The following is a 14,978-nucleotide window of genomic DNA, read 5'->3' on the forward strand; positions in this document are numbered from 1 at the left end:
GTAAGGTAATCCAGCTTAGAACATTTTGCATTTTGCCCCTGGGTAGTTAAATGTCTTTTACAATATGTCTGTATTTTAACGGTAGCAACTCTTATTGCTCAATGTTGTTATCAGTGTCAGGAAAAATAACACAGTATCTGGACTTCTCAGGACAGATTTTTCTCTTGCAGATTTATGTATTTAAATCATGGTGCACCAAAATAATATGAATAGGAAATGAAAAAGACACGTAAATACTTATTTAAAAAGTATAAGGAGTCCACTTTTATTCCAGTATCACGACATGCCGACATAACAAATATTTGTCCTTTTACTTTCTTACGGCGATGCACTCAGTGATTAATAAACACTTTAGCTCAGGAACCAACTCTGTTTCTCTTCATGTCTGTGAAAGTCTCAAAGCTGGCACTCCCCTCCTCTTCCTCTCCCATCTGCAGCTAGAAGGATATAGCCTTACACTGTATTCTGTGTGCTGATCCGGTTGCAGTTAGACCACCATACCAGTGCCCTATATTTAGCCAGTTGCCCTATATTTTGCTCCTTTTCCCCATCAACTACCCTGCCTTCCCACGCTCTCATGAGTCACATGTACCGTCCTGCTCCCTCGATGTGGCAATCTCACCCAACCTCATCTTAGTAGCCTTCCCCTTCCCATTCTCTCCATCCCCACACCTCACACCCATACTCCCCTGCAAGGTGGCACAGACATTTCCACGGTGTCACTCATGGCTCCCGTGGGGTCTCCCAGCCGATCTACCCCAGAGCTGCCCCACAGCCTGTCCCCCTCCTAAAGCACTGCAGTCTAACAGGCTGCACTATGAGAACATGTAACCATTTCTGCAACTTGCTTGGTAGGAACCACCACCAGCATTAGGAAGGGGCAGAATATTTCTTGATGCTCCTTGGACCTAAGACTGTGGTGCAGCCACTATTGGAATAAATTCAGTTATGATTCAGGCTTACCAAACTGAACCGGACATAGATGTGCTCTCTAAGCCACATCACAGGTTTGTGTAAAAGTACACATAATGGGAGTTGCAGAACTAAGGATGGTAGAACAGGCTCCCCATGCCAATTTTTTATCTTAAAATAGAATTTGGAGGTATTAACTCTATATCAGAGTGTAGGTTTTGTGAACAGCAGCAATACTGACTTCTCTCAGGAGCTCAGCCTTTACATGCTTTCACCACACTGCAAGATTCCTAAGAATAATTTTCACAAAACTAAGGAGACACAGATGGAAGAAAATGTGTGGTGAGAGGGCTGGGTTTTTTTCTCCTTTTTTTTTTTTTTAACCTTGCAGCTGCTTTAGGATGCTTTTAGCTGCCTAAATCCAAGCCTAACTATGTGGCTTTTAAACCCAGGCCTCCTTCCATGTTCCAGATTGTTCTTAGCACAGGAATACCATCCTCCATGCCTTTGCTGCTTATTTGGAAACTATGCTTCAAGTTTTCCCCAAGACACAGAGGATGGAGCGGGTAAGAAGTTCAGCCTGCTTAGTCTCTGGGTCTCCTTGGACATGCACAGATTTCAGGACATCTATTAGAGGCCAAAATTCTCCTTGGCCTCAGAGGGCTCCTCATCCTGCAGTTCTGGTGCACCTCAGCAGCTCTGAACCATAGCAATTGTCCAAGTGCTCCTGACAGCTCTGTAAGCCCACAGAAAAGAGTTCACAGACACTCCTGAATAAACACTGTTTTACGCTGGTAATCTTGATAGGTTCCTAAGACGACACATGGTCTCTTTTCTATATATTTACATATCTTCATGAAAACAGATGCTCTATTAGCTATTTTTATCTGTAATGTTCTCATAATTGGTTTTATTTTCTCTTTGATCTTTTCCTGAGGATTTGCCCTCTTCAGGATTAAGTTCTATTAATGCCTTGAGTTTTGTGGTTTGAATACCTTATATTCCCAATTTCCCTCTCCTTCTCAGAAGGCTTCTGCTAAAACACTGCATTGAAATTTCCATTGCTTTATTCTTGTTGTGCTTATACGCTGTTGCCTGGGAACAGTATTACCCAGGTGTGCTAGTAGTTAGGCAACAAGTTAAACTGCAAATATTGTGTGACTTGATACAAGAAATCAGGGGTAGCATATGCTTATTTTAAGAGACTGCCTCTACGTTGATTTATAATGTACCACTAGTGTATGGAAAATTGTATCACTGGGGACTTGCTATAGCAGCAGCAGATTTTTTTTTTTGCTTTGATTTACAGTATATCCTTTAAGTGATCCTGTTGTTATAACAATATGCAGTACAATCTGACATGAATATCTAGGTGCTCCAAAGATCTACATACTGTAATGAAGGATAGTTTGTACAGAAAATATTTCTGAAAGATAAAATAATACAAAAAAACCTCATGAGGGCACTTGTTGCCAGTAGTACAGTGATCTCACAGTAGCAGAAACCAATTATATGACATACAAATGAGTTACATCTTCCTCAGTAACTAATCTAAAATGAAAGATCTAAGAGAAACTTTGGCCTTGATACATTTCCATTTCTAGCCGGTCAGGCATCCCTAGAATTCATATCTTTGATCCATGTATTTAAAACATCCAAGAATATGTTTAGCCAGGAATGACAATTCAGAAGTCAGAAATTGCCATCCAGCTCAGTGTTGGAGGCCTCATAAGAAAGCACAGTAATGTCAACTTGTTTCTCCTGCACTCTACAAGTTACCTGCTACTCGTTCCACCCCAAGTCCATGCTGGGGCCTTACCCCTCACTTTCCAGTTACCAGTGATCCTGATGAAGACACACTCCTCTCTGCAACTTCAAGGAGTTGCACTAGAAACAAAAGAGCTAACTGCACCTCTGTTGAAGCATGTTCAGGAGATGACACTCTTGGTGGCAAGTCCCTTGCTGTGGGTTTCACTTGCAGCAGGAAGCTATCAAGTGACCACAATTTTATCAACTTCAGATTTGAAGACTACTTCTTTTGAAAGTCCTTCTCACTATAAAAGCTCTCTGCTGAGTAGTCTGGGATCCAGGATTTGATGCAGGTGATGATTCTAAAAACAATTAAAGCCCAAGTTTGGGCCAATCGATCTTTCTGAAAACAGAATGGTCCTGAAAACCTAGTGCTGCCAAGAGTAAAAACAGGCCTGATCTATGAGTAGCAGATGACGGAAAGGGCAGAAAGCAAAAAGCAATCCACTCTGCTGCACAGTTCAGGCCCTTCTCTGTTTTGAAGATGGCTGTGAATAATTCAATGCATCAGTTCAAGGCATCAGCACATGCTCATTAGTTTCCTCTTGTATTTTCCAGGTGTGTGGAGGGAGGCTGCAGGTGCCAATACAACCTCCCTTAAAAAGGCTTTTACATCAGTAAAGCCCTACATGCATGTTATGTTGAGACTTACCCAGGACTAAAACTTGCTTGATATCTTTGGCATTCAAGGAAGCAAAAGAAGCATTCCTGACTTCTTTTCTTAGTGGTAGTGGATTTACTCAAAATGTTCTTCTCTTCTCTCTTAATTAGATTGTGGTAAGTGATCATGACTTGTGTCTTACTCATCAATAGAAGGGAAATCCTGGACTCATTAAGGTCAATGGGAGATTTGCCATTGACCATGTGCAGTGTGAATTTTCCAGGCGCTTCACAGAGCTGCTCAAATTCTCTTCTGTCTGGACTCTCACTGACATTTATTTATGATACACACATACCCGTCTTAAGGAAGTTTTGGCAAAGCTCCTGGATGAGGTCTCTATTAATTCCCACCCTTTTAGGGCCTTAACTTAAGAGGCGGCCAAGCTGTGGTCATTCTGTTTCTCTTGGGATCAAACTACATTATTTGGGGTGGGATGTGGTGAGCATACTTACACATTTGTTAAGTGTATCTGAAGTTAAGTATATCTGAAAACTGTTAAGGCAGAGAACAGTGAGATTTATATGTCTGATATCCTGGCAACATGGTGATGGATGCTGTTTTGGTTTCTGTTTTGGGAGGACTGAGAGAAATTTGCCTTCCCTTCAGTTAAGTGTATAACTTCAGGTTTCAGAATTATGTATTCTATTTATTCTTCAGCTGAAACCATATTTAACGGGCATTTGACAGCTAAGAAATTTCTTTGCTGTCGAAAATGTACATGCAATTTTTTATTTATTTAATAGTATTGCTGTACCACAGTCTGAAAACAGGTTTTTGTTGTTTGCTTAGATATTTTTTTCTGAAGCTGAGATTACTACACTGAGTTACGTCGGTCATACTGGGTTCAAGGAGAGAATTGCCTGTGAGTGAAACAGCTTGCAAAGTCTATAGACTTCTTATTTGTTAGTATTCTCAAGTCCTTATTGATCCTATTTATTGTGCTAAATTGATAATGTATGAATCCCAAGCTTCAAGCTCCTGCCAAACCTGATTTATTTTTTCTTAGCATATTGAGGTATAATTTGGCTCTGGAGTTTTCCCCCTCTATCTTCAAAGGATCAAAAATTGGCCCAAACTAGAGAGGGAATAATACACTTAGTCTTTGGTTAGTGCATTTTACTTGTCTGTAAAAAGCCAAAGCACTTGCCAAATGTGGGGTAGAGGAAAGACATTTCTTAGTATATTAGATTGGCACGGATAATTTTTTTTCCCCTTCCTTTATAGTGCAGGCTATCATCCACTCCTTAACATAGGCATCTTCACTGAAGAGATTCCTTGTTATTGCAATGACCTAGAATATTGGTGGTGCCATAAACCTCTCATTGTCCTGTGAAACATTGTAGGATTTTACAGCACTTGGCTTCTGTGGGAAAGGTTTTAAGTTCGCTACAGGGTATTGAACGGGGAGGGGGTTGTGGCTTGTAATGTGTGGGAATGGTTAGATTGTGTGTTTTGCTCCAAAGTTCTTCACATACTGAAAGGGAAATGGATTGACTGATCTTCTCTCCTGCACTGTTACTGTGAAAATGTTTCCTACAAGAAATCAGCGGTTTTTTTGTGTTCCCATTTGATTTTTGTCATAACACTATCACTTTTATTTTTGTGATGGGGATGAGTTAAGAAGGTCAGGACTTACCTCTTCTTTTATTATGCTTATAAAAACATTCTGATTCATCATTCTAGTTTTCTTAAGTAAGCAAGTGAAATACACTTCTCCAGAAAGGTTTTAACTATTCTAAAATGCTTTTATATGATAGTTTGATGAGAAGCTCTATCTGGTAGAATTTGGGATTTGTACAGAATCATAGATCGCTCCAGCTAGAAGGGGCTTTGGGGAGGTCTGTAGTCTGGCTTCTTGCTCAAATCAGGGTCAGTGCTTTAGTATTGAGACCAGGTTGTTTGGCACTTTCTCCAGCTGGTCTTGAAAACCTCCAACAACTGATTCCATAGTCTCTCTGGACAGCCTGTTCCAATGCTAAGCATCCCACAATTACATTTTTTTTCTTATATGCAGTTGAGACCTCTATTGTTTCAGTGTATGACCATGGTCTCTTGTCCTCCCACCATGCACCTCCGTGAAAAGCCTGGCTCTACCTTCTCAGTAACCTCCTTGTAAGTACTGTAAGACTGCTGCTAGGTCCTCCCAGAGCTGTCTCCTCTTCAGGCTAAACAAGCCCTCTTCCCTCAGCCTCTCCTCACAGGGCAAGTGCTCCAGCCTCTGACTATTTCAGTGGTCTTCCACTGGACTTACTCAAATATATGAACATTTTTCTTGTACTGGGGACCCAAAACTGGATGCAGTATTCCAGACGTACTCTTACTAGTGTCAAGTACAGAGGATTAGTGGCTACTCTCTGACTGATAGAAGAAGCATGTGAGCCTCTGGATGTTCCTGGGGATAGGTAACTATACCTTGGTCCAAACCTAAACGTCTGGACTAGAACTACCTTTTTCAGTCAAGTATGTAATGTATGAAGTCTTAATCTTCTTATCCCATCAGTGTATGTTCTTTTATTCCATTAGTATATTTGTCTTATAAATGATTTGCAGTCAGACTCCCAAAATAGCAATACACTTTACATTTTAAAAATTGTCACTAGCATCTGTTTCACTGCATTGAAGCTGCCGTATGTTTTCTGTTAATTAGAATGTGTACTGAAAAACCTAGATCTAGAGTAAGTTACAAAGGATTAAAAGTAAAAGTAGATGTGTGTGATAAACTAATGTTGTCTCTGCTTAGTCTTCAAGTTGCACAACATGGAACTAAAATAATCTGGTCAAGTCTAGTCACGTAGCCCTATATTACAGAATTTGCACTTTGTTTGCTTTTTTTTGCAAGCAAGAGCATTTCAAATGCTGAGAGACTGAGGCACCTTGTTTCTTAGTGTACTTTCTTCTGTTTCTTTTTTAAAAACATGAAAAAATAAATAAGGAAGAATACATTTGGACGTTATTAAGGTTGCACAGTTAGTCACTTACTTAAAAGCTGGTAGCAGCCCAAATTAGGTTTGAAAGTAAATGAAATGTACACATAGCAAACTGGGAGGAGGTCTGAATGAAGTATAGAGAAATCTACTACACATAAAAGTCTCTTTAAAATGCTGTTCAGTACATCTGGAGAAAAAACACTAAAACCTGCAGAGTACCCTGGAGAAAATTAATGCCAAAAGAGGCACAAGGTGTCAGAGAACAAAAACCAAGCCATGATTTCAACTGAAGTTAGGTAACTAAACAGACTAATGCAATTCAATGCACGGCTCTGAGCAGTGGCAGTCTGATGTCATAGGCACTAATCATACACTTAAAGCTCTCACATGCTACGTGCTTTGCCAGGCTGAGCCTCCACAGTGAGACATTATGGGATAAGTAGGGAATGTTGTAACCACATGTTGCAGCCACATGGTTCGATCCTGGGCATTGCTCTACAAGATGTTTATCAACAAGGGGGCTTCAAACAAGCAACAAAATAGCTGACACTGACATGGTTACTTTGGACTTATATAGGTATGAAGAAGAATAAAATTGGTCTGTAATATATTTCTATATTATATGTAGCATGTATTCAGTGTATGTAGTATGTATATGAATTATATCTATGTGTATATATGTGATATATGAAAAAGTTCAAGGAAATGAAAAATACAGTGCTTAAAAAAATAAAATAATCTTATTAAGTGCAGGGGAATGACAACTGTACAAACACCAAGTGGGATCCTGTCTGGAACAAAGCCAAAAAGAATTTTGGCACTGGGTCTGGATATGGCCAGGATTTTCTTCAGTTCTTAAATACAACATGCCTTCTTGTCTTCTAGCTCAGTGCAGAGATGCTTATATGCTCTGGTTGTATATAATCTCCTATTCATAACTGTCTTGGGTATCCCCCATTACTTCTGTAAAATCCATCCATATTTTCCCTCTTCATCTCAAGTAAAAGAATTTGAAAGATAGTCTTCAAGGAAATACCTAATACCAGAGCTCAAAAGATGAAAGATGGCTGTTTTAATGTGTACACATGCAGTGGGTTTTTTGGAGTTGACAAAAGTTACAATTACATAGCTGAAGTTGAAGTTTGGTCTACCTCATGTATTATACAGTATCTGACTGAACTAGCAATGTATAATAAAACTTACTACAGGCCACAGGTTTTGGTAGGTGTTTGACCTACAGGTAACAATATGGTGAAAAGCCTTTCCTACATATGGAAATCTTCAGGTTCATCCTCCTCAAATGCATGTCACATTTAAAAGGTCAGCATCATTGCTGATCTTTTCGAGCCTTGATTGTTTGTGGTAATGAATGGGAAAATAACACTGGAGATCTGATCCTGTAGGTAAGTAGTGCCCTGCGGAACAGTTACTAAAGTCACTGTGAATTATATATTCTAGACATCTGTGTACTGGGTCTATTATTTCATGTGAAAAAGAATGGTCTGTGATCTAGAATGAGTTAAATTCTTGACAATTAAGCATAGCTGAGACAAAAAGTAGGAATGCTTTGGAAAGCTATGCAGCAAAGAGACTAAAGAACAAGAATACAGAAAAATTACTATTCCAGGCCCTGAACATAAGCTACAGCAGGCAAGAGAAAGAGGCCTCATAATACCAGCTTGCATTCTGTAGGATGCTTCTATACTTTAAAAAGTAACTTTCTTAAATGAAAAGTTCCCTTATTACAACGTTATAAACTTTCCAAACTTGTTTTGTAGACTTTTGCCCAGCCAGTTAAGTTTAACTCTGACTTTGGGGTTTTTGAAGTAGTTAATGATACCCCACAACGTCTGGAAAACCAGCTGAAAAAAATTCTACATGATCAGAAACCTCCAAACCCCATTTATGATGTTCTAAGGAAAGCAAAGAATGATGGGCAGCTCTCCAAAATGCACAGCGCTTCTCCAACCTTCAATATTGATCCAAATTACAACACTATGGTAAGCATCTTATAGCCCCTGAGTTTATATTTAGATCTTACTGTAGAGATACTGGCAGTAGTTATTGTTGTGTTTGGCTTGGTAGCTTGGGAAAAATGTTAATTTATGTTAGGAAAACATAATGATGGGCCAAATTATGCCCTGCAACGCACATGTGTCTAGCAGACAAGTGAATGGAATTACAGATGTACATCCTGTAGCACAGAATTTTGAAGATTCTGCAGGGCAGGATTCAGTTGTGTGGTCTGAATACTTTTTAATATTAAAAGAAAAAATATTATGACAACAGTTACTTTACTAGTGATCCCTGGAATGTGCAAATTGACTGAAACTAATGCATCTCAGTCTTTCCTTATTAATTAATTTCCTTGTGTGGCTATGAGCTCATCTGTGGTCTGGCAACACATAAGTCTCTCTTCCATTAATTCCCAAAGGATTTACATGGTTAACATCAATTGAAATGGCCAGAGAAAATAATCTTTGGCAACAAGAAAGCTAAATTAATGGAAAGATAGGTTGGATTTTAGAAAAAAAATCTTGTTTCGGACACTATCAATTTTGGTATTCTTACCTGTTTACTTTCCGGGCTTTCTTCAGCACCAAATTAGGCAGGTTAAAATCAGGAGTTGAAGCAGCATATGCACCTGAGAGAATACAAGACAGTATAATTAGTTGTGGGAGTTTACCTTTAAACAACAGCTTTGGAGGAGAAAAAATATTTCACTGGGATACTTGGTTTATTCCTTTTTTGCTTACTTTGCATTGGTGTGACTGATGTGACTTCAGTTCACTTCATTCAAGGCCAGTCTAAGGTCTTGTTACATTTTTTTTAGAGGCGGCTGCTGTAAATTACGTCATAGCTGGAAAGCTAAGAGAAAAGCAGGGAGTTGTAACAGACTGCTGCTTTGCCCAGTATAAGCGTAATGATTTTCAGAAAAGAAAACAGTGTTGAGAGAGGTCAAAAGGCAATGATGTTTACCAAAATGATAGTAATGTGAGACTGCAATTATCTGCATCTAAACCGGACAAATGCTACAATCGGACAAGGCACACAGACATCCTGACTATGTTAAATAATTATTTTCACAAATACTTCGCTTGAGAGCACAAAAGCAGAAGAGTTATTCTCGATTTCTTATTTGCTCTCAGGATTCAACTGAGGAAATGTTGTGTGCTTGTGCAAGTGTGGCTAACTTTGCTCTCTGGGATAACCTCACATCATTGCAACTGTGGATGGCCTTTCTTGACAAATTCAAAGCCATTTCACTATTATTTACATCTTTCAACAAGCTATACAGGGCTCGTGTATTATTTAAGAATATGTTTCTTTCTCTGGGTCATTTTCCATAGATGGAAAGCATTGTGGCTTTTTGAGGAGCAGTAGGCCTCAGTACACTTTCTTCTCCTTTTTGGGGGAAAGGGTGATGTTTCTTCTTATTTTTGACTCCTCTTTTACTGGACAGGTAACATAGATGCCTCATCCAGTTCAGCTTGGCATCTCAAGGCTGAGCTGGAACAAAAAGGCCTGCAAAACAGCATGCCAAAAATTGTTACTGCAACTACATAAGGTGAAAGAAGTCAGTTACATTCATTGTACTACACTATGACTGAACCAGAAGAAGTCATCCCAGACCAACTGCATCAAGTAGTTCAGTTCAAATCAAATAGGATTTGATCTTTCAGGCATCGGGTGATGCTGCCTCCCTTGCTTTGACTGCTTTCTTCACACTGACTGAAGAGATTGACAGTTGCTTTGAATGTTACATCGCTACAAAAAGTCACCTTGAGTGGCCATCACTGGCACATTACTAATGAAAATGAGCTATGATTGGAGAATCCTAGTAGTTCTTTCAGGCTACAGCCTGAATTTAAACATGTCTTGCCTAAGAAATACACCCAGTGGTATTTTTCTCTGTATTTTACTTGCCTCTCAGACTGTTACAAATTTACAGATAAGCAAAAGTTCTCTGCATGTGTGCATGCACACTTGCAAATCATTGATATGGAGGTAAGTATCTTCTTATCAATAGTCAAAATTAACTTGGTGTAAAATATATTAAGAAAAAAAAAAACCTGCGGAGTTGAGTAGAATTGATCACAACTATGGAAAGAAACTGGCTGGCATCCCACATACCTTACTTCAGAGAAACCCCAGTTCAGCAAAGCACTTAAGTATGTGTTTAACTTTAATCAAGGGAAGTTAAACACATGCTTAAACTTAAACACGTGCTAAAAGCTTTGCTGGATTGGGTCCCAGCAAGGCCTAAGGCTGACTGGGTAAGGAAGCTAACCAAGGTAACAAAACCCATCAGATTAAATGTAGCATCCTTCTCTGGGGAAGAGGAAAGAGTAGAGATTCTTTCCTTCTGCTAGTATATATAATTTTGTGTACCAGCCATGTACAGACATGAACATGTTATGAATCACTCAGATAAAAAACTGGGCTGTGAGTCAGTAAATACATAAATACTAAATGCCAAAATAAAGAGACAATCTTCTGTATTTCAAAAAAGCTTGTCAGTTACCAAAAAGAGGCATACACTGTGTGGTTGGGAGTAATTAGTCTCCATCTCCACAAATTACATTGTATGAGCCAATGCCAACATAAGCTTTCCATATTTTGAAATATTTTCTTCTCTCTAAATGAAACCACCCACTTTCTGAGTAATTCAGATTTTTTTAATCTCCTACAGATATATATGAGACAGAAATAACCCTTGTCCCTAATGGAATATTAGCTCATGGAAAGAAAATTTAAAATGTAATCTACATGAACTGATTATTTGATATAGCAAGTAGCATCCATCCTTGCCCAAACTTCACCTGCTTTTACGGACAAGGGAAGTTACTGCATTCTTCCAAATCATCGGTCTCACCTTCACTAAAAGGAAAAACGCACCTCAGATAAATAAAACTGGTCATCCTCTAAGAGTGGAAAAAGTACGCTCTTAAAAAACATTAAAAAGTGTGCTGTGTGTCATTTCTAAGGGAAACAGGTATGGATCACTGTGGCCCATAGTCAGAGATCTTGCTCTCTGTGTAAGACCCTAGGCATAGTTTTTTTGGTTAGCTGTCTCTGTGTAGCTTGCTGCTCAACACCTCCCTTTCACCTTCCAAACCACTCTTTGGAGGCACCTCCCTTGCTGCTTTGACAAGGCACTGAGGCTTAGACCACCTGAGCAGAAATCTGTTACGTGCCCAATTCATAACATGCTTAGGTTTCCACTATAAGAGTTACTGTGTGCAATGCAGTTATGCAATGCTCCAACATAAAAGCGAGAAAGGTGATAACTGATTGGCTTTTTATTTGTTTGATTTTGGTTTTAATATCCACAGCTCTCATTCTGGGAGTATAATTTAATTTAAGGGTTCCTTATTCTTTGAATTCTTGAGGAAAAATGTAATAGTGGTTATTTATAAAATGTGATAAAGTCAGAAAAAGTAGCAGTTTCCTATTGCAGAAAATTTATGAGCATCTAATTTGCATTTGGAATTGTACAGTAAAAGCATGATTCATACACACGTTATTTCTGAAGAAAAACCACCCAGGATTTGTTAAAAAAGTTGTACTCTTATAGGTGAAATCAGATTTCGATGTTTTTAGCTGCTAATAGGAAAGTAAATTAACTCAATTGTCCCAGCATGATTAGGGCTAAACTGGATAACAAAGGTGATGTTCACTGTACATTTGTCTTCCTGAGACAATGCTTCTGTAGAAGGGGAATGGAGAGAATCAGTTACATGGCAAACAAAACAAGAAAGTCAAGAATACTGCAAATCTTTGGCATTTCTTTTTTAATAGTGTCTTGATCGAGAACAAGCAATTCAGTGGATTAAGAAAGAAAGGCTTCCAGCATTTCTAGAAAGCGACTGTTATTTTGAATACAGGTATTGCAATTTTTTATGCTTTCAGTTTTAAATTTGTACATTTTTCCCTTCTGTTTAGTTCATCTTGACAGTATTCTTAATATGTTTTCTCCCACCTCTAGTCCTGTTTGTTTAATTTTAGCATTTTAGTGACCTGGATAAAGTAAAATCAGTGACTTTTCTCACTCATCATTCTGTAATTTTCCTTGACCGTGAATTATATACCATTATAATACTATACCATTACAAAGACAGTAAGAGTGGGGTTTACCGATTTCTGAATCTCTGTTCCACAGAGATAACATGGTAGCAATGCGTCTTTCTCTAATCAATATGTAAGCCATATAAGTGGAAGTTATGAATCTATGAAATCTATTTGGAAAAAACAGCCAGTCCTTTTTTCTTCAATTATTAGTTTTGTGTTTTTGGGCCCACCATCAGACTTCCTTTTGCAAGGTTCTCTGTGGGATGCTGTGGCATCGTTGGATGATTTACTGTTACACACTTGCTATATTTTTCCAGATGTCAAGAGGTTTACTGTGCTTTTTGAGAGGATCTGCTTCTACATCCAAGGTTGTGTCTAGATGCTGATAATTGTAGTGTGTTTCAGGGGTCCTAAAAGGAGAGGCGGCCTGGCAGCATGGTTCACAAAACTCATGTTTGCTGATTGTAATGACAGACTAGTTACTGGGGTATAGACTTCTACATTAAAAATTTCAAAATATTTTAAACATTCAATATCCTGAAGACTGCACTTAAATTCAAGGGGAAAACTGTGCAAAGAACAAGGAAACTATGAAAGAGTGCTCCATTTTACCTTCAGTAGCAGCCTGCTTTACACGTATCTGGGCCTCATGAAACACTAACTTTGATCTTCTGCTATAGCAAAGTATTTCTTTGATCAAGCAGAGCTACCTAAGAGAATTAAATAACACTAACTTTAAGCATGTACCTAATTTCCATTGACATCAGTGGTTTAAGTTGCTTTCCTGAATCAGGATCAAGATAAGCTGAGATGCTAAAAGGGAAACTTGTGTTTAAAGATGAAGATACCCCAACCCTAGAATGAAATCCTATTTGCCCTCAAATAGTGGGGACAAACAAAACTGGGCATTCACTCATGGTCGCAGGCTCAGGTATAGGCTTTGTCTTCCCTTCACATGCACCTTGGTTGATTTTGTACTGCTTTCTAACTTAACTAAGTTCTGCTCCAGTTCTTGAGCCCAGAGCATCCTCATTATTGTCATGTGGTTCTAAGATTGCCTTTCCTGAACACCGCAAGGTTCACACTAACACAAGGTAGCACTGGAGTGCTGTTCAGTACTATGAAGTCCTCATACAGCAGCCAGCTGAACATGATAGCGCTAGCTGTCTTGTTATCATCTGAAAGTTCAATTAGTGTGATCACTGCTGTGGCATTGCTGCTGGAAGTTTGCTTGTATCAGGAACAGGAAATGTAGTGTCTGGTGGGCTTCTGCAATCTGGGAGAATAGTTCCATTTTAGTGATCAAAACGTTCAAGGTCTTCTTGGCAGGGCTTGCGACTGCATAGATACATGTAAGATCATCCTGACAGAAATCAGTTTTACTCGTAAAGCTTGATAATGCAAAGCAGGCCACCATCTGTAAAGCTGGTGGACTATGGAATGGTAGTACTGGTGTTTACATATGTGACAGCAGGCGAAGGGTGAAATAATAAAGCAGATCATGAAGTTCTCTGTAGCAATTTATTTTTAGATTGATCATGTTTTTTATTGCCTATTCTGGGGAAAAATCAACTGTTTCTCTGATTAAAAGCTAAATTTAACTATTTTCTTGTCTCAACATTTAATTTCAGGCTAGCTAAATTGATATCGCAGGTAGAATGGAGCAAGACTGGCATTAATTTCATTATAGATAGTGACTACTACCCCTGGATAAGGAAGCAAGACCCAAGTTCTCCCCCTCCTGAGGAGGATGACACTTTGTTGACCATGAAGAAGTTCTACGTATCGCTTGGCCAGGTAAAATAAATGTGTTTAGTGGGTGTAACATCAAGATCCATTGAATGCATTGGGTTAAATTACTGTAACTGAAGTCACAACCTAATTGGACAACTGATTCTCTGAATATCCCTTATTTTCAAAGCTCTTTGTACTATAGAAGAAGGTTGATGGGTTGTAACACAGCTTAAACAGAAGCTGTGTTACAAGTATGCTCAGCTACTGTCATACAGCTCTCTTCACTGCGAACTATCATGACAGAAATCTACACAAACAGACTGCACAAAATGACTACAGACAGTAAGCCCTCTGCTCTCAGAAACTGCAATAAATAGAGAAATTTGAATTATTCTATGACATTTCTTTTCCTAGGCTACGGTTTCTCAGACAAAGGATTGGTTTACATTAGCAAAACGAAGTGAATCCATGAAAATTACAGATTCATTTATGCATCCTGTAGCTTCTAGTCAAATTCAAGATATTCAGTGTTTGCCTGGGCAGCATGAAAGAGACAATTCATTAAGTGAAAAAGATAGCCTTCTGGGTAAGTAACAGGGGCTCAGCCATAGTATTTATAACACAACTCTGACTAGGTGGAAAGAAAAGGCATTCCAAGGAATTGCTGCTAACTCCAGTTATTACCTTCTGAGTATCACATGGTATCTTAGGCTTCAGACGGGGTTTTGTTTCTTTCCATAGCCACAACATTAAATGAAAATTTAAGCTAGCAGCCAAGTAATTTGTAGAAGCCTCTTTTCTTACATATTTCTGTCTCATAGATATCTGTAAGTTTCAGCTGAGGGTGTTTTTGTTGGTTTTTT

At 38.7% G+C, this 14,978-nt stretch overlaps 1 protein-coding gene across 1 annotated transcript in view; it reads left to right on the top strand.

Annotated features, from left to right (window-relative positions):
- The window catches only part of RGS22 (regulator of G protein signaling 22), a 75,569-nt gene that overhangs the window by 3,926 nt on the left and 56,665 nt on the right, over positions 1-14,978 (top strand). Inside the window, exons 4-7 of the mRNA XM_050915643.1 lie at positions 8,088-8,309; positions 12,112-12,197; positions 14,013-14,178; positions 14,530-14,701. Of these exons, the coding sequence (XP_050771600.1) occupies positions 8,088-8,309; positions 12,112-12,197; positions 14,013-14,178; positions 14,530-14,701 (646 nt within the window). The remainder of the gene's footprint in view (positions 1-8,087; positions 8,310-12,111; positions 12,198-14,012; positions 14,179-14,529; positions 14,702-14,978) is intronic.

The sequence above is a fragment of the Gymnogyps californianus genome, chromosome 2 (genome assembly GCF_018139145.2).
Source record: "Gymnogyps californianus isolate 813 chromosome 2, ASM1813914v2, whole genome shotgun sequence".
In the NCBI taxonomy this organism is placed as follows: domain Eukaryota; kingdom Metazoa; phylum Chordata; class Aves; order Accipitriformes; family Cathartidae; genus Gymnogyps; species Gymnogyps californianus.